The sequence below is a fragment of the Otolemur garnettii genome, unplaced genomic scaffold (assembly GCF_000181295.1).
Source record: "Otolemur garnettii isolate 467f Iridium unplaced genomic scaffold, OtoGar3 scaffold00017, whole genome shotgun sequence".
Taxonomy (NCBI): Eukaryota; Metazoa; Chordata; class Mammalia; order Primates; family Galagidae; genus Otolemur; species Otolemur garnettii.
Genome location: NW_003852412.1, coordinates 27,757,473 through 27,782,889, shown reverse-complemented (window position 1 = coordinate 27,782,889; position 25,417 = coordinate 27,757,473). Strand labels below are relative to the sequence as shown.

At 39.0% G+C, this 25,417-nt stretch overlaps 1 protein-coding gene across 1 annotated transcript in view; it reads left to right on the top strand.

Annotated features, from left to right (window-relative positions):
- The window catches only part of LOC100940593 (uncharacterized protein KIAA0825), a 90,277-nt gene that overhangs the window by 30,812 nt on the left and 34,048 nt on the right, over positions 1-25,417 (top strand). Inside the window, 3 exon segments of the mRNA XM_023510864.1 lie at positions 3,900-4,090; positions 6,352-6,534; positions 18,319-18,429. Of these exon segments, the coding sequence (XP_023366632.1) occupies positions 3,900-4,090; positions 6,352-6,534; positions 18,319-18,429 (485 nt within the window).

Here is a 25,417-nt window from a genome sequence, read left to right as displayed (position 1 = left end):
TTCCTTGAAGTTGATTCCAGGGCAGGGTGAAACATTTATAATATCTTAATAAAAGGTAATCAGGGTTTTAAAAAAGTTCCACACCCATGCCCAGCTCCATTAGCTTTTGATTTCACCCTTTCCTCTGGACTGAATTCTATGACTTTCATTTCTTGATGGTTCTAATCACTGTAGTGCATCAAGAAAAGCAGAGTGGAGTTCTGTTCAATACAGTCACTCTTGTCACCCTCCTGGCACTTGAGGTTCCTGTGGTCCCATTGATGCCTGAGGTATTATAATAAACATTGCCTCAACACAGACCTTCAGCTAATAAGAAGCTCTTTTTTCAAGGACTTTCCACTTTTGCTAAGGCCATTTCATCTCGCCTTTAGAGGCCCTTCCCAGATAGTTTTTTTTTTTTTTGCAAGAACATCCATGTAGGGTTTTCCAAACCTGACGTACTGCAAACAGCAGTGTGAGCAGCCAGCAGAATCAGCAGAATGGGAAAGAGAAAGTGGTCGGGAGCAGCTGGTGGGCTGAGATAAGAATGGAAGTGCAGGTCTTCCTCTCTCCAGAGGCATCACTGTGCTTCCTTATTTGCCTTGAGGTAAACAGAGAGTTTGAAAAAGAATCCGTCTCATGTTTCTACTGTTTCAATTTGCCAGTGAGCAATTTTGCATGATGTTTTCAGGGCAGAACAGGTATGATTTCACTCTGTGTTCAACACGGGGTATTACGTTTCCTCCTATGCAAATTGGGAGCTAGAACAGTTGTGTAGTATGCATAATCAATGGATGCACTGAGAACCTGCTATTGAAGTTACCAAGTATTAAAAAAGAAACACCAAATTACCATGTAATATGCAGCTCTTAGATCTTATGACAAGGCTTTAGCTTCAAAGACAGAATTAGCAGATAGTTACCCAGTGATTACCCAAGCCTGAAGCTTCCACAGACTTACATGGTCAGTACTTAACAATTTAATTGCAGAGTTACTGGTTGTTATTTATGCTCAGAAAAATGAAGTGAAACCACTTTCATATTTACCAAAAATAAGAACCTTCTAAAAATAGCAAATATTTAAAACTGTTTGACAACTGAAATTCCTGGCATGGTTTTATCTCACTGCATGCTTCTCTCCTCCTCTCCCCATTATTCCAACTAACGTGTGAAACAGAACCAGTGTGTTTCTGGCAGGCCTGTTTTGAGAAGAAAGGAGATGATATCTGCCTGACTAGAGGTGCAGGGTAGGATAGAGATCTCAGGGTGGCCTCTTGCCATGCACAGAGCATAGTGAAGAAATGGTAAAAGGATTTACAAGGTATAGAACAATATTTGTTCATGTTTTGTGATAGCAAGTGAGCCCTAGATACATTATTTCCATTTTCTAAGCTGTCAGGCTGAGAGTCAAAGAGTTCTGTATCTCTCCGACGAGGTGCTGGTCAGATGGCACAGTGGGTGTTCAGATTACATGTTTAAAATTAAGCTTTTAGTAGAGTTGACATCTGTTCAATTTTAGAAACTTGTATTTTCCAATAGTCAAAGAATAAAGAATTGTCTGTTCAAAGATAATATTGAGCGGCTTCTATAATAAAGCCCAGCTGCTTGTTTTCTGATATATAATCTAAATAAACGCTCACATCTGTTTGCATGATACTGGGTCTGTAGAAATAACAGATGTTTACAGCAGAATACTTTTGAGATGACAATAGGGAAACAGGTCAGAAGAATGAACCAATCGCTTTTAGTTTAACGAAAACCCTTGCGTACGTTGAAGTTGTATGAATTTTTTAAAAAATTATTTTTGAAAGACCAGTTTGGAATATTTTTAAGTAAACATGAAACTTGGATTTTAAAAAGTCTTAAAAAGTAGGTTTTCTACTTTAAAGAGAAAAAAATCTGTCTGCCTAAATTTTCTCATTTATTGGTGAAAAGTAGCCACTAAGGAAATTAATTTTTCACATTTTGGAAAATATGAGCATTCATGTTAATCACATAATGATAAGCTCCCATCCATTGCCATGGGGAAACTTACAGTGTAAATCATTCATACTAGTCACTATATCAGCTTGGGTCAGTTTTGCTTTAGTTAACATGCACCATAAAAAGCATGAGAGAATGAAGCTTTAAAACTCCTTTCACAGGTTAAGAAGTATTTATAATAACATGAAACAAAGGAAACATAAGGAACTATAATTTTGCTTCTTCAGCATTAACTTTGCTATTTCCTTTTTTCAAGCAGTTTAGATACACAGCTAACTAGAAGTCAGAAGCCAGTGGCCAAAGTCTTCTCCAGTGTGAACTTGACTCTGATGTTCACACTGGAATGTGACTGTGTTTCCTACCCAAGGAACAACAATTCTACTCATTTATAAATTCTACTTGAAAGTCAATATAAAAACTATAAATTATTATTATTACATCAACTGCAAAAGATTTTAGTAATCAAAGAAACCATCAGAAGAATAATGTGTAAAGATAATTCTAATAGTATCTTCATAAGGAACTATCAACACTGAGTACAAAATAACAGCAATTTTTTTAGATGACGTTTATTTGAGAAATATAAGTAGTGAGCAAAGCACAAATTTTAAGTCAAAGAGAATTACTTAGACATATGAAATCTTACTACTTTAACTTTTGATATATAAGCATAATTGGGATAATGCTTGATAAGTGCATTCTATTCTTCCTATTTCAAATAATCTTTTGATCTAGTTTGAAGAAAATGAGGGCAAACTCATAACTCCTGGATAGCATGTCACCTAATTAATGCTTATAAATCACTTGAGGCTACCTTCTCCTTTCTGCCTGTTCCCCTTGGCCATGGCCATTGTTAGGTCTCCCTGTGCAGTTGGGGAAAACTTGGTGCACAGAAGAGAGCTGTACAGGGGTTGAACTGAATGAGAATATGACCTCTTGGAAGTATGAGGCACCATAAAAATACTAAGAAGTGATAATATGTTCATTTTTCATTATGATATCTTATGAACTCAGACTATTGTAGTATCTGTTGCTAGTACTGTTTTTAAACAGATTTCACCATAGGCAAAATAGCCTTATGTGGTAATCTTCAATAGTTATGCAAATGTCCCTTGGTTTCAAGAATGTTCTTAAGAATATAGCAAGCAGCTGGGCCCGGTGGCTCACACCTGTGTTCCTAGCGCTCTCGGAGGCTGAGGTGGGTGACTGCTTGAGCTCAGGAGTTAGAGACCAGACTTAACAAGAGTGAGACCCTGTCTCTATTAAAAATAGAAAACCTAGTTGGGCATTGAGGCAGGCATCTGCAGTCCCAGCTACTTAGGAGGCTGAGGCAGGACAATCATTTGAACCCAAGAGTTTGAGGTTGCAGTGAGGTAGGCTGACATCGGGGTACTCTAGGCTGAGCAACAGAGTGGGACTGTCTCAAAAAAAAAAAAAAAGAATATAGTATGCAAATTTATTTTATTTTTGCTCCTGTCATTTCATTATAATGTGAAATATGAAGCACTTATAAAAATACCTCAATGATGATAATAGATGGGAAAAGTGTATCTACTAAAACAATTTAAATAATTTAGTTTTAGAACAACCAGTCCACTACCCTAAACCAGTTAGTATGACTTGTTTGGCAACTACAAAACTGATTGTTTACAAGTAAATTTTAAGACCTAGGCTAGGAGTAGGTAAATAAAGGCTACACTAGGTTAAATGACTGTGGTCTGGATTTGCATTCGAACATCATCTCTCCTAATTGAAATAAAACATATGTTCCTTTGTCAATAAGAAGGTTTTCCATCTTGTCAAAAATCTGTCTTGGTCATCTAGTGTGTCAAACTCTCCAGCTACTTCCTCCCAGCCTGAACTAATTAGTTTCATAGGAAGCAAATCAACATTCTGGAAGATGTAATTCTATTGTTCAATGTGTGCTGGTTTTGCCAGGGGGAAAGATGCTCCTTCTCAATCCAGATGTGGCATTATTTCTGCTGGGCTCTTCGTCACGATCTCTGGACCATTCTGCCCTGTATGTTAGCCCAAGAGATTCTAGCAGAAGTGCTGGAGAAGTCTTTGGGTCTACTGGCCTCCCGATATGCTCGGGCCCATCCCAGTTATAAGAGAACTCCACAGATAAGGTAATTTAAGCTCTGAAAAAGACTGTTGCTCAAGAAAACCCTTTTGCCATTTGACATAAAGCAGTATATCATTCTGAATCTCATGACATCACTCCTTGTGTATTTCACATGTTTGTACCATCTGAAAGAATATCATACTCAATTCTCTGGAGGTGAAAATGTGGAACCTTAATCAAAATAAATTTCCTCTCTTTTCTTCTTAAAAGTATATATAGAAACAACTTATCTCTAAAAAAATGGTTCAAGATGTCTTGTAACCTAGACATATACACACAAAGGTTAATAAGATAAAGAGAGAAAATTAAGGCCCTAAAATGGAGAGAAAAGCAACTGTGCTATGATGGCACAGTTTGTCTATGCAACCAGGGGATTTTACTTGTTTTAAGGCTTTGTATATAGAAGTTTATCTTCATTAAGGAAATGGTTTCATCTAATCATTTTTCTCCTTTATATATTCTAATTCATTCTTTCCTTTATTTTTTTTTCTTTTCACTGTGTATTACTATAAATTCAACAAAATGTGAAATTACAGGAAGTGAGGAGCAAAATCACTCACTGAGCATTAAATAAAAGACTGAATTACAATTACAGTGTAAATCTGTGCGTTATCTAAGCAATGAATTTTATACAAATGTACTGACATGACAACAATGGTCTGTATGAAGGGAAGTCTTTTTTAAAAAAATAAGTATTCTATCTAATGTGATTAAGACATGTCTTTCAGGTATAAAAAAATTTTTTTTCAGATATATTTTAGGAGGAACATATAGACATCAAAGGCTTTTTTTTTTTTTTTTTTTTGGTTAGGAGGAATCATTTCCTGATCATGTTCTTGTAAAGTATGCTGCAATTTGAAGGGCACTTAGGTCCTGCTACGGTGTTTCATAAATATGGCATTTTGCACAGGCTGTTTTGAATTACTGACCAAGCTTTTTTTTTTTTTTTTTATTAAATTGAGCTCTGAAGAATAGATGGAAAATTCCTTTAGAGAGCAAAGAATACCTTCATTCTTTTTCTTATGTAATATAAATCACTTTTGACTATGAGATGGCAAGTCATTATGAGGTATTTGTGAAATCAGATTTATTTTTAGCTCATGAAATAGGTAGTATATTTAATTAATTAACTGTACTATAGAAACTTTTGGTTTATTTTCTAGGTGGTTGCATAAAAATGCCATACGATGTTAGAATTATTGTTTTTAGTCTTTATAAGTAAAATATATAAATATTTTTATTTGAATGGTCTTTCCTAAACCATCATTATTTTAGAAATCAGATTAGGTACGTGTGTGTATGTGAGTGTGTCCATGTATCTTGGACTAGTAACTGTTTATTTAGCAATTAGAGAAAGTGTCCTCAGAGTACAACTAAACCTTCCTAAAGGCTGTTACTGATGCTTCTAGTATTCCATTAGCCATTCAGTATTATATAACTAGATCGTATATGTAACTTATGTATGTTATTTATGATATGATTTCTATATATGTTATATACATAATAAATTTGAGGCCAAAATAACATTTTCAAAGATGCTTAAACTTATTTTTCTTATCACTTCAAACTTTCCATCTTCTATTTCTTCAGCTCTGAATTTAAAAGGGTAAAAAAAGGGGAAATTAACTGAAGTATGTTCAATTTAGTCATATACCAAAATATCTTAAAAGAGATCTTTGGATCCTTACTAAGACTCAAGAAAGATGGAAACAGAAATAAGTCTATGAATAAGATACGGGACAGCATATTTTTCACAACTTTATATAATATTAGACATTTCTGCTGCCATTTCTTCTCAGCTTCCTCTTGCTGAGAGAACATGTTATTCACTTTGTAAACTTTGTAAACTTTGACAGCATACACATGGGTGAGAGAACTGTTTTGCTATCAAATTTCTACCTATCATATTTATGTGGATAATAGCAAATTTTTCTTTTCATCTTTCTTCTTTTATACTCAATGTAATTTCAAGGATGGTCTCTTGAGTTTCTTGAACAGAATTCTGATAATGCAAAATAAACTTTAAAAAAAAGCACTCTTATACACCTCACCATCCATAAAGATAATGGTACTGTGAGTCATCTAACAGCAGGACACAAGATGTGTCTTTGATGCTTTCTCTTTTTGATCCCTGAAGCTTTGGTGTCTAACCAAATCTTTCTTCTCTTACATATGCTTAGTACAAGAGATATGTATGAAAGTGTATATACCAAGCGAAAAGGTTATTTTGTTTAATATGATTTTTTTCCTTTTTCTTTCCATTAGACTTGATGTCACAGCAATTTTAATATGCACTGAGAACATGTTATGGTCAGTTTGTACATCTGTACGGAAACTTTTGAATCCTCAAGAGTATACAGATGATAAAATTTTAAAAATTCATAACCATTGCAATAACTTATTTACCACATTAGTCATTTTGACTTCACCGTTAAAAGACTTATATAAGTAAGTATCAAATATATTTTAATTTTAACTATCATGATATATAAAATAATGTGGTTTAACAATGTTCTTTTTATAACACTTATTGAATTGTGTAAGTTAGCAAGTAAGATATAGTATTGTGAACTGGGCTATTTTATAAAGTTAACACCGATCAATAGTGGTTTCTCAAAGCAATTTAACCCCAAATGTGTTATATCCCTATTGGTCAATCCCATTCAATTGATAAAGTTTCAATACAGTCAGGGACATTTTGAGCTTCACTATTTGAGTCATTTAAATGCAAAGTATACTGGAAGCGCCAAAAAAGTGTTATGTACTTTTTAACAATTTTGTTAGAAGTAAAATTGATCATTCCCCAAAAGTATATGAATTCTAGGTAAAATGGGTGTGAGTGACATATCTAGATGTATTTGACCAGTAAAGGTACCTGCAGTTCAGCGTCACAAAGTGACACAGGTAACATCTCTTACTATGTATATAATTTATGGCGCCCTCTGTTGTTAATGGGTTGGTTACCTCAGTCACTATTTCGTACTCTCTGAAAATGAATATATCTAGCTGCTTTTTCTTTATTCTAAAAATACATTTTAGTTTCTAATTTTATATAAAGTGATTTATACTCTAATAAAAATAAATGTTAAAAAATCATTCTACTATATGCCCAAGGCTGGAGGAAACCTAACAGTCCCACACTTTCAGTTAATCTGCCACAGATTTGCATTTTTCACATCAGGCTTCATTGCCTTAGCTGGTTGTGTCAAATGGAAATAAAAACAATTAATTACATCAAAAAAGTTGAAATGTTTTACTTAGCTCCGCAAAAAAAGATTTAGAGAAATCTAGTAATTTTGAACTACTTTTCAGTTTTGGGTAACTTGATTCAAATTTGTAATGACATAGAAGAAGTTGAAATAGATCTTATAATAAAACATTAATGCTTTTATTTAAATCATCTAAAATTGTCATATTTTGTCTTGAAAGACTAAATAATTGTATATTATTTGCTTCTTGTGTGGTAAACAAATTCACGTAATATTTCTATTTCTTAGAACAAATCAGGTAAAGTGTTCCATTTTTTAACATTCTAGTTAAAAGGGATATACAAATCTTGATTTTCAATGAATTTAAGACTTTTGTATTAGATATCCTAAGAGTTATTAATAGTCTTGATTTCAATTTTCCTATAATTTTCACCTACTCTAACTTTCAATAAACTCATTGTCTACAGATTGTTCCTTCTATCAACCCAAGTTGAAAATTACTTTTAGCAATGGAGTATTTTTTTTTTTTTTTGGAAAGAGGAAAAAACAGTGAGCTAAACTGCCATAAGGTTGAGATTATATACATAATAGTTCATAATCATAAAAAGCTCAAGTCTGAAGCCTGTAATAAATCCTAGGAAACTAAACTGATTTGCCATAGATGAAAAAATTGCTATGCTTTCAGTTCAATGGGTCATTTCATCTAAGAAGAAGGCCCTGTGAAAATCAGGAACAAAGTTGACAAATTTCATGGATTGGTCATGGTGAGCAATATTGAATTTCATGCTTTGTCACAGATGAATTGAAAAATTTTAACCCCCCCAATGCATTTGTAAAACAAATAAATTATTATCAAAGATTGCATATTTTAATAATAACAATGTAGCATACATTCGTTATTGTTAACCTATGGCCTTTTGATACAATTTTAACAACTATGCAAGTGCCCAAATCTCTGTGATTTGTGCATTAGACATTGCACTGTAACCTCATTTGGCAAATTTAAATTGCTAATTTTAACCAGGATTACAGAACATTTTATACCAAGCACTGCCTCTGGTTTTTCTTACTATGAAACATAGATAGCTGTGTTGCTTTGAAGCATAAACAAAAGTCTAGGCATACTTTAATTCTTTCTTAATATTTCTCAGTTCAAACATTTGATCAATTAACACATTTTATCAATTCATGTTGATTTAAATTTTATGCTTTTTTCCCCTAGACTATAAATCTAGTCTTTGAAATATATTTTTTCCACGGGGCAGCGTGTTTTCACCAACTGGGGAGGAATAGATGGGCTGCAAGAATACAGCTGACTTCCCATACTTCTTTTTATAGCCAGGCTGTGAAGTGGTCATAGTATGCATTGTAGAGCATTGTAGAAAAACTGTTTCTCTGTCTCACATTAAAAAATTAACCGCTATACATTGAAGAATTAATGAAAAGTAACAATCAGACATTGCTACTACTCAATTTTATAACTTGTACCTGACATTTGTCACTCTCTGTGATGTGCCTATTTATTTATTTTTGAGACACAGTCTTAAGTTGTCGCCCTCGGTAGAGTGCTGTAGTATCACAGCTCACAGCAACCTCAAACTCCTGGGCTTAACTGATCCTCTTGCCTCAACCTCCCAAGAAGCTGGGGCTGCAGGTGCCCCCACAACACCTGGCTATTCTTTTTTTTTTTTGGTTATAGTTGTCATTGTCATTTGGTGGGCCCAGGCTGGATTCAAACCTGCCAGCTCCAGTGTATGTGGCTGGCACCTTAGCTGCTTGAACTATAAGCAGTACGCTCTTTCAAAAGGTGACTGGCTTTATTTCAAGTAGTTCTGACGACAAACTCTATGTATTTTCCTTTCTAAGCTTAGCATAGGACCACTAAATCCCAGGGCAGGAACAGATGATTTTAAAGTCTTTTCAAGAAGAATGAAACCTGTTTGCAAAAAAGTGTGTTCTTTTTTCACTTGCCTTTGTAGATTTCTGCTAGAATGTTATGAAAGGAGTGCTTTAGGCTTATTCCCCAGGGAAAGGGACCTGCTGAAACATAAAATATTCACCACGTGTTTTCCAAAATGCCTCCTGCTTGTAGTCCTTTCATAACGGCAGTTGAACTGCACATTTAGAAACATATCACACCTGCATTTTCACACACAAATCCACACAGAGGTCTCGTATGTTACACTTTGTGTACAAACACTATTAGTTTTAGTTTATGTACAGCAAATTAAAAATGAACTGCTAGAATCTTAGCAATCTTCAAATTGCTTGGGTAAAAGCAATTTAGTTTCAGTTCAACAAATATGGTTGTCAGCTTGGCGACCATACCTCAGTGAGTAGGGCACCGGCCACATAGACCAGGCTGGCAGGTTTGAGCCTGGCCGGGGCCAGCTAAACAACAATGACAACAGCAACCAAAAAATAGCCGGGCGCTGTGGCAGGTGCCTATAGTCCCAGCTCAGGGGTTCTCAAACTTTTTTAACAGGGTGCCAATTCACTGTCCCTCAAACTGTTGGAGGGCTGGACTACAGACCTTGGGACGAGTTGGCTGCTAAGCAGGACAGGCAGTGGGGGCAAAAACACTTGGCAGGCTGGATAAATGTCCGCATGTGGCCTGCGGACTGTAGTTTGAGGATACCTGGTCCCAGCTACTTGGGAGGCTGAGGCAAGAGAATCACTTAAGCCCAGGAGTTTGAGGTTGCTGTGAGCTGTGATGCTACAACACTCTACCCAGGGTGACATAGTGAGACTCTGTTTCAAAAACAATACAAAACAAAACATATTATAAAAAACCCAAAATATAGTTGTCTTACTGTCCCTGAGACAAAGCACAAGGGATCCAACAGTAAGCATATTGTAATACCTGCCCACAAGCAATTCATGAAAATCTGATAAAATTTTTAATGTTAAAATTACATTATAAATTTATATTTAGCTAAATTTTTTGACGTATTATATCAAAGTCCTAAAAATCGAAACTTTGTAAAAGTTGACTGTCCCCAACATGTAACAGGAAGAAAGAAGACGATTTCAGTACTAATGCCAACGTGCCAGGCAAAGGCAGAGTTCTTCAGAAATAGGCCAGAATGCTGATCACTAAGCCCAAGAACAGAAGATTCATTTTAGGGGTCACTTGGTAGCACTCATGAGGCTTCTGAATCAGAGTTCCAAGATATTCCAATGCCGGGTCTACGGTGCTGTTTCCAGCTGTTAAGTCTTTTGAGGTTATGATCTTAATCCTTTTCTATTGCTGTTGTTTGCTTTTTAAACTATTTGTCCCTCACAAAATAGAATACATTGGACTAAAATAATGATACCTCAAGAACGGCTGGCACAGTCTGGGAACAGTTAGCTCCTCACAGTGTTCAGCACAGAGTAGACGTCTGTAAAATGATGAGTATGCAGTCACATGACCCAGCATGGAGACAGAGGTCCCCACCAAGAGCTGTGTGGGAGTGTTCACAGCAGCTTCCACAAGTGCAGGGAGTGCCCATCCCCGGGGGCGGCGGGGAGGCAGAGAAAGGAAAAGTTATCCTATTCATACTGTGGAGTATTACTCAGCAGCTGTGCATGTAACGACTCACTCTACGACAAGGATAAGCCTCCCAAACATTGCGCTGAGTGAAAAAGACATATATGAGAGACCACATATGGTTTGATTCCATTTATAAGAGATGTCTGAAACAGGCAAATCCCTAGAGACACAGAGTAGATCAGTGGTTTCCGACGCTGAGGAGCGAGGAACCAGGCCAGACTGGGATGGGAACTTGTTGCCCTGGAGGATAAGATACTAGATCGTGACTAGGGTCACACAGCTCTGAGAAGATAGTGGAAACCACTTAATTAGTGTACTTTCAGTGGGTAAATTTTGTGGTATATGAGTTATATAGACCATAAAAAATGTATATAAGATGGAATGAAAGTAAAATGAAAATATTTAAGATGTAAAAAAACAACAAACAAAAACAACACTATCTTGCAGAATACAAAATGATCCAGAAAGTGAAATTTCTTGTCTCAGCCATTGTGTTTAGATCCAATTATTCCCTTTGGCCACCTTCCTCTGAACATTATTTTTAAGGGAAAATCTCTTTTTAAAAAAGTACAAAATTAAACAGCTTTATGTGTGGTCCTACTAAGGGGAAATACTAGAAAAGAGCCAGCCAGCCATTGACTTTGGAGAAGCCTGTGCCCGACTCTGCCCGGCTCCTACTGCTCCCTGGAGTCTAGACTTGCTCTCTTTGTCCACCATGAGTCCTTTCTCATCCTGCCCTTTGGCTGTGTACCACCCACGACTGCCCTTCACAGATGGTCCTGTCAGCTAAGCAATTTCTCATAATATAGTCCTTCCCTCCTCCCTTCCTTCCCTCCTTCCCTCCATCATTCATTCTCTCCTTCTCTCCCTCCTACCTCCCCTCCTCCCCTCCCTTCCTCCTTCCCTCCTTTCCCCCTTCACTCCCTCCTTCTTCCTTCCCTTTCTCCTTCCTGCCTTCTTTTCTTTTCTTTTTTAGAGACAGAGTCTCACTTTATTGCCCTTGGTGGAGTGCCGTGGCATCGTCACAGCTCACAGCAACCTCCAACTCTTGGGCTTAGGCAATTCTCTTGGCCTCCCGATGGTGCCCACCACAACGGCTGGTTATTTGTTTGTTGCAGTTTGGCCAGGGCCGGGTTCAAACCCACTACAGTCAGGGATATGGGGCCGGCATCCTACCAATTGAGCCATAGGTGCTGCAATTTCTTTTCTTTTCTTTTTTTTAAATGTATTTACTATGTACCTACTATGGGCCATGCATTGTGCTGGTCATTTTCTAACTTTAAATCATCATTTTGTAATGAAAGAGTTACTTTCATCATGAGAAACCCAAGCAAGGGGGCAGGAAAAATGTCAGGTGCTCTGCTCCATCAGGCTGGGAGGTACCCAGTGAGCATCAAAGGGCCGTGCTCCCTGCAACCACCTCCAAGTACTGGGGGCAGGAGGGATGGGGTCGCACATCCCTATGACTCTCAGAAAACCAGAGCCCCAGGCAGGAGAGGGCCCACTGGCAGAGAAAACCCTTAAAGAAAAGTGAAATTTCCTCGAAGAGACTCAAGCATGAGGCCAATGCTGTCTCCCTGCCTGTTGCCCTGCCTGTTGGGTTGGACCGTATTAGATTTAAAAATGAATTGTGAGGAGCCATATTTTACTCCCAAAGTCTTACCCTGATCTCTCTCAATGACATTTAGGCAACAGCCTAAAGCCTCAGGGTTAGTGCTTGTTTTTGAAAGTGAAGCAGTGACTTAGAATTCTGCTTAACATCTTCAGTTTTGTTATTTCCATAGTTAGTTGTCTGTGATTTTAGAAAGGCTAAACACATCCTCAGTTATTCCAAGTTTTCCAGTGCAATAGTTGAGTTTCAGACTAATACTACTTTTTCAAGATCTCTTGGTATTTCTGTTTAGTGAGTACTTCTCACTTCCTGGGCACCTTTGTGGGCACAGATGACCCAAGAAGTCATCTGACCCCTTCACCCCCACGCAGCGTACATCCTGGGGATACTGTACTTCCATCATGGAGGTTACCCATTACCATCTCATCAAAAGACCCAGTTCTCCTGGGAGGGTAACCAAAAGCTGGGTGCACAAGAGAAGCATGAAACCCAGCTAATTCTTTTCATGTTATCAATTGTTTTCACTTTCGATGTGCACTGGGTCTATTTCATTCCAGTAGCTGGCTACAGAAGGAGCCAGCTGTAGCCAACCAATTTTGTTAAAGAAAAAAGGAAAGAGGGCAACATGAGTGTAGATGAGAGAGCTGGGAGAGAAAGAGGTGGGACAGAGCACTGGCACGCTCAGCCTGGGGTGGTGTGATGCCCAAGCGGGGAAAGGGTGGGGGCTGGGTGATGAAAGGGCAAAGGCAAGAAAGGTTCCCAGATTCATCTTTTCCCCTTAAGCAAAGCCATCTTTACAGTCCGCTAATTTGGGAACATGAAGAAATACATTCTGCTTCAACACATGGACAATTATTTATTTTATAAGGAGTATTTAAATTCACTTAATATAGCAAATTCTTTTATGTCTGGGGGAAAATACTACTCTGTGGCCCATAGGATTGCATTTTACTCTCCACTAGATAACTGTATACCAAACATCATTAGAGGTTATCTAATAACGAACTCATCATTTCATTCTCCCGTTGAGGCCTGTGGGCCAATTTTCACCCCATTAGACTCTCCAGAATAATGACACTAATTTGGGATCTTGCTGTGGAATTAAATGCTTACACAGATCCCACTCCCTTTGAGACCATAAACATCTCTCATAGCTAAAGAACCTCACTATAACCAGAGTGACTGAGAAACTGCCAGTGGACTAGGACTGCAGGCACTGGCAGAAACGTTCTGGTGAATACGGTGTTTCCAGTGGTACCCAGTAACCATTCCATTAGTGTTAGATGCTCCATAATTTTTTTCTAGTCTTGAGGATCAAGACTAGGAATTTTATGTCAGTTATGAAATCAGCATAGACCTTCTTAAGAACTATTTGAACTGTTCTTATGCTGATGCCTCATGTGTGTTGCACTCTTTCCGTGTATGAGGCGCGTGGCTAAGTCCTTTACAGCCATTATTTCACGTAATCCTCAGGCTGACGTTGTGAGGTGCTTATTAGTGATATTTTAATCTTCATTCTACAAATGAGAAACTAATGCTGAGTTGCAAAGCATCACCCATCTAAAGATGGCATGTCCCGGGTACAACCTAGGAGGTCCTACGTGCTGCAGCGTCTGCGGCTGTGGTCAGCTGTGATCTGACCTTGGGGTATGGAGCAGATTAAAAAAGTAAATGTACGAGGACTGGAGGAAGAGGCAGAATAGCTGTGCAGAGAGGGGGCGAGGTGAAGGGCGAGGTTCAGACAGGCAGACGGCGAGGAGGCCGTGCAGCTGCTGGACCACAGAGAAGTTGTTCCCAGCACCACGTCCTTTTGAAATGACCTTGTGGTCACGAAAAAATAAACTTGGACCCACTCTGATGCTATTAATTGGTGATTTATTCGTACCTGCACAGGGGCCATTGTTCTGAGACAAGCCACCCCAAAGTGCAGGGTTTTTTGTCTTTTATACCCTTTTTTCTCTGCTTAGCTTAAGCCAGCTTGGTGGGGGGGGGGACCAGGAACATTGCCATTGGCAGGGTTACAGCTTGGTTGTCAATGGATATGTTTCAAATCACAATGGTTATGATTACATAACAATAATTGATCTATGGATACATCTTAAATCACAATGGTTATGGTTATACAACAGTAATTAATCAAGCCTCGGTGAGTTTTCCACCATTGTTCATCTACTGAACAAGCCTCAGTTAGTTTTCCACCATTGTTTATCTACTGAGAACTTGGGGGTTTTGTGAAACTTGGGACTTTCTGTGCTTTGACTCTGGGGGAGCATGGGAACAGGCTGAGAGAGCCCGTAGGGTGGGGGAACAGGAGAGGGTGGGGGAAAGAGGGCTGGGTTACAACCTTTCTGGGAGAGAGGAGGCCCCAGGTGACTACACAAATGGGGATTATGCAGTTATGCTCAGAGAAGCATGCTAAACAGTTGGCCCCAGCTCTGATACTGCAGTCTTCACCCACATCCTCCAGCCCCTCCTGCTGGCTCAAGCCCTCCCGCCTGATCCTTCCCCGGGGCTGTTTCTCTTCTGAGCCTGCCTTTCTCTCAGAATGTGCATGTCCTCATCACGTTACACCAGCATCCTCCTCTCCTTGTCCCTCTCCCTGACCCCCTTTCTGGGCCTCTTCATCCAGACCCCGGTGTGCGGGTGGACAGTATTACCCCTAACCCTATTGCACCTTGCGGCAATAACACTTTCGTCCAATCTCCGGGCAGCTGCTTCTTCCATCCTTCTTCACTCTGGTCAAGCCCCGGCATTGACCCGTCACACTGTTAGCAGATGGCCTTGAGCTTCCACTTCTCTGTAAAACTCCAGCCCATTGTGAGTGCACTTTAGCGTCTGACCTCCATCCTTAGTAACTATTTTATTCCCTGCTCACCTCCCCATCCTTTGGTCTCTGAGCACTGTGACTGACTCTTTTGCCAACTAAAGCAAGTATTTTCGCCTGACCTCTGGATCACATGTCCCTCCTATTCCATGGTCTTTTAAATATTTGTTATATCTTCTAGCTCCTTACCCTAAGCATCTGTGTTAAAAAGTATTCCTCCTTTACTATCGTGTTTCTCTCCTAAAACAGTTTGCAATCAAGATTTCCACTCGCCCGGCGCTTACTCACTGCACTTCAACTGGACGCCTACATACCGCAGAGGTGGGGAACCAGGGGCCTTTGGTGTGGCCTTCCACATCCTTTTGATGGAATCAAAATTCTATAGAATGAATCATTCTACCAAAGGAAGTTTGGATTCAGTCAAGGGGTCAGACTTAGGGATCTGGAGGGTCAGGTGCTGCAGGTGGACCCTGGATGGGTTCTCTTCCTCTTACCCTCTGTGCAGCTTGGGGGCCAGTTGGCCATTTTCTCTTCTCTGGGTTCCCTCACATCACCTTTTCCTCTCTCTTCTCCTACTTCTTTGATTTCTCCTTGTTGGTTTCTTTTAGGTGTTTCTTTTTCTTGCCCCTCTTTTTAAATGTTGGTGTGTTCCAGAGTTTTGTCCTTGACCATTTTTTCCTTTATACTCTTGAGGGGTGAATTCATTCATCCTGTGGCCTCACCATAATGCTGAGGACCCCCCCCCATGGACATCTTGGAGCATTTTATGATGCTCACGTGTGTACCCCATCAGTCAGCCCAGACTCCTGTTGGCTGCTCGCCTTTACCTGTACTTCACAGGCCAGCAAGCCCCTTCCAGATGTTGAACACCAAGTAAAACACCGGCCATTCACCCTGGGCTCCTCCTGCTTCCTTAACTACATATATAAGTGAAGAGGAAAATGGAGTCCCCTTCATGCCATCACTAACAGGAAATGACTGTTGTTAGTTTTATTAATTTACCTTTATATATATTATATTATATATAATATAAAATATACAATGTATATTTATCTATTGATATAGATTACATCTTATATAGATTATATATTTTTATATTTGCCACTTAGTTATTATCCACCTCGACTTTTACCCTCTTCTGCCTGCTCTCCTGCAACCTCCTTCTCATTGCTCCTCTCTTCTGCCTTCATCCCCTCCTACCTTCTCTCACTACTGCTGAAGTTATCTTTCTAAGATACAAAGCTGCTAGTATTCCTCCCATGTTCTAAACTCTTTGGTGATTCCTTATTGCTGGTACCTACAAAGTCTAGACTCCTCAGAAAAAAAATATTCAGGTATCTGGACTAGTTTCTGCCTGCCTCTCTAGCTCACACAGTGGAATCCAAGGGGTGGAAATAACATGGCCTGACACTGAAGACTATTCAAGGAATTTTTATTCTGATTTGGAATTTAGTGAGGAAAATATGGCTTTCAATGAAGAAGTGTTATATTAAAAGTCAGTTCCAAATATTATATATTTAATTAGGCAATGCTCCACTCAGCAAGACACCCAGGGGACAAAAGAGTCCAATTTGCAAACTGAGAGGATACAAGAAGCAAGATGTGAAGTGGAAAGACAGGGGTGGGTTTTCAAAATGAAATTCTATTCTACATATTTTTAGTATAAAAAGACACTATTTTTCCTGTACTTTATGTAAAGAGAGATAGTGCTACTTCAAAAAATCCTATTTCTAAAATGCTCCCAGTCATCACTCTTAACTCTATGAAGGTAAATGTAACTTTCTGTTATTATACAATGTTTATTATCTGCTAAAGGTTTTGTGTAACAAATCCTTTACAACGTCAAGGTGTATAGTTGAATTTGATCCAACCTAGAAATATATGACAGTCACTTCCCAAAAATAGTTGTAGATGTTCTAATGAAATTGTCCTAATTTTGAAATCACAATCATATATTTTACAGTCACCACATAAATAGATGTAAAAACAAAGGCTATATGATCCTTTCAATCAATGGAGAAAAAGCACTTGACAAAATTCAGCACCCCTTAATGATAAGGACACTCAACAAAACAGGTATAGATAGGAGACGTCTCAAAATTATAAATGACAAAATTATATATGACAAACTTACAGCCAACATAATATTGAATGGGGAAAAGCTGAAAGCTTTCCTGCTTTTATTCAACATAGTTCTGGAAGTTATCTCCTGAGCAATCATGCAAGAGAAGGAAATCGAGGGGGTCCAAATGGGGAAAGAAGGAATCAAACTATCACTCTTTGCTGATGATATGGTCTTATGTCTAGAAAACCCCAAAGATTCAACCAAAGGGACTCTTGAAGTTGATAAATAAATTCAGCAAAGTCTCAGGTTACAAAATCAATGTACACAAATCAGTAACTTTCATATATGCCAACAGTCATAGAGTCAAATCAAAGACACAACACCTGTCACAGGGGCAACAAAGACAGTTCAGTTGATCTTCATGTGTCCTCTCTAATTCCCTTGGAGCATACAAAGTTAATTTTGGCTTCTCATTAATTGCTAAGTGTTAACAATTTTAATTTTTAAGGATTAAAAAGAAGTACCTTCATGCCAAACATTTTTGCATTTATGAAGAAAATGTAATGAAATACTAGCATTTATTGGATCCAAGTTGAGGAGGATACAATAGGATATTGAAATGCTACTTCAGGGAATATAAGTAGAATTTACTATACTATATGCATTTGTCATTGCTGAATTTTACAATGTGATATTTCAAAAAAATAAATGATAATGGTATTGTTATACTTTACCCAAGTGGAAATATTGTTACCTGTAGGTTCATAAAGATTCTAAGTCTTAGCTCATGGTTTTTCATGGCTGTTCTGACTTGCATACCTGGCCCCTGAGTCACCTATTAACATAAATCTCAAAAGGATGAAGTGAGTGCAATGCCCTAACGTGATCTCATTTTGTATAAAAATCATTAACTGAATACTAAGTAAAAATAGTTATTTCAGTGGTTTTCATGTTAGCATATTCTGAAATAATTACTTGTTTCCCTAGGACTTTTCAGCATGGTATGGATGAGTCTGCTTCAGATTCCTTAAAGGCCTGTTTTAAGCAACCATTACACTGGATTTCTTGCATATCACCTTTCTACCCTACTTTACTCAGGTGAGTGAATGTCTCCCAGTACCACCCAATCTATAATTCTATGACTCATTTTAAAGTTTCTATGAAACTCTGAATGCAAATGCATCAGACGAAAAGAATGTATAACTTATTCACAATAGGCAGATAATAGGCAGATAAGGAAAGAGTATTTCTCTTTTTTAAGCTCAAGAATTTAAGGCACAGTCCTCATAATAATTCTACTGGCTTATAACTTTTATGATGTAATGGAAAACTGAGAAGTTTTAAAATTTAGTTCTACTTTAAAAACTCTTTCTTCTTGATCTATGGGGATTTGACAGTTCTTTGGCTAATTATCAAACAGACAGCAAAACTGGATAATTCATTTAATGAACTCAGAGCCTGAGGTACAAGTGGAGAGAGAAGTCGCTGAAAATTATGAATAGGGTCTTTCACTTTTATTATTTAATTAACACTATTTAAAAATAAAAAAAAAACCATTTAAAGTATAAAATGTACTTTCAGAATAATCTCATGACATTTTGTGGCATTATATGGAATAGTATTTGATTCTTTGCTAAATATATCATTGAAAAATGCCTTTGCTTGATATCTGAAAATAAAAATATGTATGGCTAAAGGAGATACACTTAATCCCCAGACATTCCTGGTTCATCTTGGAAATACACTGTCAGCTTTTTCACCATTTCAGTTGACTCACTTTACACTCTCCTGAGGAACAAGAATGCCACCCATAAATAGAGGATATGAGAACCTTGTACACAGAGTCTTCACAGACACAACAACCGCATACTGCTCACCTACTGTGTGCCTTTTGGCATATGGACAATGAAGAATCCAAGATTAATGATTCTCAGACCCCTTCAAGGACCTCAATATATTATTACTTCACTTGGATATAAAACTTTGTCAATATCTCTGATCAATTCCTAGCAATGGAATCTTGTCAATACCTTGTCATCTTGAAAATAAATATTAATATACTTTATATCATTAGGTATTAAATAGTCAACTCTTTAATGCTCATCATTTAAAAAATAACAAATTAAACAACTGATCTCTTATAGCATAAGTTAAGCAAACAAGCTATATCATTCTCTTAGGTCAGGATAATGGCCTTCAGTTCCATCCAAGTTGCTACAGAAGACATGATTTCATTCCTCTTTACAGCTGATTAGTCCTCCGTGGTGTGTGTGTATGTGTACACTGCATTTTCTTTATCACTCATCAGTTGATAATAACTTAGGTTGATTTCATATCTTTGCAATTGTGAATTGTGCTGTGATAAACACTCCGGTCTAGGTGTCTCTTTGGTATAATGACTTCTTTTCCTTTGGGTAGATAACCAGTCATGAAATTGCTAGATGAGATGGTAGGTCTATTTTTAGTTCTTTGAAGAATCACTGTACTGTTTTCCATAGAGGTTGTACTAGTTTACATTCCCACCAACAGTGTATAAATCTTCACTTTCTCCACATCTGTGCTAAATTCTATTGTTTTTTTGACTTATTAATAATGGCCATTCTGACAAAGGTAAGGAGGTATCTCATTGTGGATTTTAGTTTACACTTCCCTTATGATTAGGAACATTGAGCACTTTTTCATGTTTATTCACCATTTATATATCTTCTCTTTTTTTGTCTTTTGCCCATTTGGGGGGAGGATATTTTTGTTTCTTGCTGACTTGTTTGAGTTCTTTGTAGATTCTGGATATTCGTCCATTATCAGACATTTTGACCTATTTTTATTGCCTACTTTTATCTTACACCTGCAATCATTGGAATTATTCCCTTTTGGGCACAGCTGTGTAATACTTCCACCTCCAAGCCTTCTCAGTTCAACTCAGCTAGCAGCATAGGAAGGCAGCATGAAAACGGCTTTGTCTTTCAAACAGCTAATTCTTGTATTTAACTTTTTTCTTCTTTCTGTATCTAAAGCAAGTGAAAATGCAACAACACATTTCTTTCCTTCTGCTTCTATTTAGTACCCAGTCTCCACTATTATAATAACACAAATATTAGAACATGGAGATGACTACTTACCCATTGCAGAAATGCAATTTGATGCATACTTGGAGGACAGTTTAATATGTAACAGAAACTTAAAAATATTTTTTGCTCCTTTTCTAGAAATTCCATTCCTATGAATAAACTCTAAGGAATTAATTAGGGATTTCGACAAAGTTTTATATGTAAAAACATCCATCAAATCCTTAACTAAAAGAAAAAAATGGAAATAAATGATCTACAGTGTAGTTAGACAAATCAATTATGGGATAGCCATATGATGAATACTGTGGAGTCATTGAAGGAGTAGATTTTGAAAAATATTTAATGGCATAGGGAAATAATTGTGATTTTTATAGTTAAAAGGAAAATATAGGTCAGTAATTATGAAATAAACAAAGCCAGTCCTGTTCTTAGAGTGGTGGGCATGTGGCAGACACCTTGCCATGTGATACATTATCTCTTTCAAACCTCATCCCAGTTCTGCAAGGTGAGCACTCAAGTCTGTGCTTCTCTTATAAAAAGCAAAGTGCTGTGTAGGCAGCGACTTTCTGGGAGGATAAAGCTGGGAGGTCAGGATCTGAAACCAGGCCTGCTCTATTCCTAAGCCCAGGTTCTTGACAACTATACCTCCACCTTTTCAAAGGGAAAGCAGTTCAGATTGATGTTAATATGTGTGCATGAAAAACCATCACCCTGCATAAGTAAAATTGTCAGTTATTCATTATGTAAATTCTCTTTTTTATAGTTTAACTTTGCAGGGCCTCTGATATGGTAGCCTAGGGTATGACGTTCATCTCTGCTGTGGTCTGAGTGTGTCCCCCAGAGTTCATGTGTTGGAAACTTTATCCCCAATGCAACAGTGTTTTGAGGTGAGGTCCAATGGGGTTCATGTCACAATGAAAAGGGCTTGCAGGAATGGTTTGACCTTCTCTTCCACCATGTGAGGTCACAGCAAGAAGACCTTGACCAGATACTGGTGCCTTGATCGTGGATTTCCAGCCTCTGAAATTGTAAAAAATACATTTTTCTTCTTTGTAAATTACTTAGTCTGTGTTATTCTGTTAAAGCAGTGCAAAATAGACTAGGTCATCCTCTAAGGGAGAGACGTAGTCTGCAGAGTCCCCAAACTTGCTGGATAAGAGAACTCCAGTTTCCCAGAGGAGGAACAGTCACTGCAGGGTGGGACTTAACTGGGAAGTGCTGGACTGTGCTTTACTACCCTATGTAGAGCACAAGAATAGGGCTGGGCTACACCATGCTACTCTATGTAGGGAACAAGAATAGAACTGGGTTGCGCCATGCTACTCTATGTAGAGCACGAGAATAGCACATGCAGAAAAAGGAGTAATGAAAGGCTATACTGAAGGGTTTGTAATTTTATATCTGGGTGGTAGAATTATAGTAATTTTCATTTTTATATTCATCTATATTATCTAAAATCTCTATACGTTGAGATAAAAACAAACTTTTAAAAAGCAAAAAAAAAATCCATTTCCTTGATTTTTTTAATCAGGGAAAAAAATCTGTAACTGTAGACTTAATCTGTAACCTCTATACCAAAGATTTCTAGCTCTGCACCTCTGCTTACCTGGCCTGGTCCCCAAGACCCAGGCCGAGACCCAGTGGTGGACAGAGTGGCCTGCTGGGAACCAGGCATGCAGCAGGCGAGCACAGGAGATGTGCTCTGTTCCCGGCCGCTCCGCGCAGCTGGCATCACTGCCTGGCTCTGCGTCCTGGGAGACGCGCGTGGCCCTGGACTCCCACAGGAGCGCGGCGCTACTGCAGACCGCAGTGCAAGGGGTCCAGCAGCGCACTGGGTAGAGAATCTAATGCCTGATGATCTGAGGTGGAGAGCATCGCCCTGGAATCACCCCCCACCCCACTGCCCCGGGCCATAGAAGAATTGTCTTTCCGAAAACTGGTCCCTGGGGCCAAAAAGACTGGGGAATGCTGCTTACCTGTACGCCCAAATTGTATGTCCAACTGTTCATAACCTGTGCTGCCGGAACCCAGTGTGACGTCCTCTCTGTCCTCCCTTCTCCTCTTCCCTGGTCCCCACCCCCCCAAGTCTTTTATTTCAGGAGCAGCGTTCTTAAAAGCTCCTGGAAGAATCTTGATCACAATTTCCCTGTGGAGCTGCTGCTTCCTCTAGTCTTGCTCTATTATCACGCTCAGCTGATTCTCCCTCCGAAGTTCTCTTGGAAACCCTCCCTCTCTCCCCCGCATGGTAACCACCCTAGTCAGTCTTGCTACTGTTTGGCTCTTGTGAAGTCCTCTCCTGCTCAGGAGCCTCCGGCGCTCCTTCCCCCACACTGTCTCTCTTGGCTGGTTTCCTGCAGGACCCAGCAGTTTTTTCTGCTCCACTTAAGCCAGTTCTCTCAAGCATCTTTAAGACTCTTTTATTCCATACTTTTGAATTTTTTAATTAGTTCCTTCTTCTTGGCGTCAGGCCTTTATTTGTGTAGTTTTCTCAGAATATCTTTGTCTTTCTCAGTTCTCCAGCGAGGTGTGCTATGAGCACTCCTCCCACTGCTACCACTAAGTGTCATGTTTTTTGACAATTATTCTTTACTAGGCCCATATAATCTGCTTAGAAAGACCTGACCCATATGATTTATAATCCAGAGTGCTGAGAGAAAGAAGAACCCAGGGCAGCAATGGAAGTAATTTCAGAACGACTTGAGTTATTGATTTGTAGTTGTCAGACATTGCAATGAGTATTCCCAGACCACCATCATATCACCTTTTAAATGTTTCCTTTCTACCCATTTCTCTCCCTTATATCTGCTGTCTCTGTGAGTCTTTCACCCCCAAATTATCCTTCAAAACTACATTTTTTACCTTAGCTACTAAAAAAGTGAAATACAGGGGCTGGATGATGACAAATTAAAAATAGAGTAGGATAAGAAGTTAATTGATGACTCCATACTGAACTTCAGAGTCCAAGTATTCTATAATAGACATACTCTTATTTGACAATGTGAATGTTACTTTCTTTGCATTACTATTATTATTATTACTAATACTTCATTGCAGCAATCGTCTGATTTCTTTTCTGAATGTATTTATCTTCATTCATTCTTTACAAGGTTTTTGTTTCTAGTCCTTATCTTAAACATTGTTGTTGTTGTTAAATTTTAAGCCTTTTTAATTTTGTGAAGGCAAAAAGTGGAAACCTAATAAACACATATATGTGTAAAAAAATTTTTTAAAAATAGAGTAGGGAAGGGGAAGGCTGAGAGAAGTGACTGAGATGGTTAATATCATGGAAGAGCTTGGTAGTTTATTAATCTGTTTGCTTACTTATTTATACCTGTACATTGTTTTAGAATTTTTTAGCTTTTAGCAATATTATATAAATAAAGATAATTAATTAAAAATAGATAATAGCAGGAAAAAAGAGCAAAGCAAAAGACATGAAATTAAGACTTAAAGTAAGAATTAAGGCTGGGCATAGTAGCTTACAGCTATGATACTAGAAACTTGGGAGGCCGATACTGGGGCAAGATGACTGACAGGTACCAGCCTCCAACAGAAGCTCTCACCCAGAGGGAAGGATAAAGTCCAGAAAATACCCAACAAAGATGGACCAGCCTCCAACAGAAGCTCTCACCCAGAGGGAAGGATAAAGTCCAAAAAATACCGAACAAAGTTGAAGACTAGGAGCCCAGCCGAGAGGGAAGAGTGATATCTGCAGGACACATCTGCTGAGGCAAGTTACGCCTCCTAGAAAGCAACCTACAGGTACATAATACATCCCAAAGGAAGGGTGTCCATCCCCTCCCCCAAGAAAGTTGTGTTTTTCTCTTTGTTTTCTTTTCATCTGCTCCTGTAAGTTTCCTACAGGGAGGTAAACTGAGGACCTATTATCTCACACCACGTGTGAGAGATACAGGAAGTGGGGTCTACTCCCCTAGAGGGACCCTGCTGAGACTCCGAATACCCTCTCACCAGGCAGAAAAATCGAGCTAACTTTTCACTGCCATTTTGAATTTCCAGTCCAACCTTTCCCCCTTGCCTGCAGAGACAGTGAGAGGAGGCCCAGGAGCAGTGTCCCCCCAACCCTGCAGGAAAAAGCACCCTGTCCCAGCCCTGCAGCTGGGGAACTGCTTGAGCCTCCAGTTCCTGTGCCACAGCTGCTGGCGCTCCGCGCTGAAGCGGGCCACCCCCCAGGACTCATCCAGCTGCCGCATTCCCCACACGGAGGCTGCTGGCACTCTGTGCTGTGGCGGGCTCCCTCACAGGCTGCCCCAGGACTGATCCAGCCCCATGTTCCCTGCACAGCTGCTGGCACTCAGTGCTACTGCGGGCACCCTCATGGGCTGCCCCGAGGACTGATTGAGCCAAGCCCAGTACCAAAGGCCCAGCGGCCGAGAACTGCAAGAGGATGGTCAGTTAAGAGGGAACCACACTGGAGTGTTAGTACCTCGAGGCGAAGAGCAGCAGCTGCAGCAGCTAGAACACTAAGGCTCATACTCTTGAGTCTTTTCTGCACAAATATGCCCTATCTCTCTGGGCAACCCCAGGAAGCTGGCCTCTTCCCTGGTGACAGCCATTGGCGGAAAGGTTTTGGGACAGTCTTCAAACGAGCAAATTCAGCACAGGGTGGAATCAGCGGAAAAACTCTACTCTCTACTCTGAATAAGCAGAGTAGATCAACTTCCCCCAGGAAGGATGGGGCAGATGTAATTGAAGATCCCATCTATAAACAGATGGCTAAGATGTCAGAAATTGAGTTCAGAATCTGGATAGCAAATAAGATTAATAGAATGGAGGAAAGGAGGGAATTAGAATTTCAAATTATTCAAAAGCTGTCTCAAGAATCAATGATTTCAAAGATAAAATGACTGAAGATTGTGACACACTGAGGCAAGAGGTTGCAGCCCTCAAAGATCTGAAAAATATGGTAGAATCCCTCGGTAACAGAATGGAGCAGGCAGAAGAAAGGATCTCTGGCACTGAAGACAATTTTGAACATACCCAAGCACTCAAAGATGAAG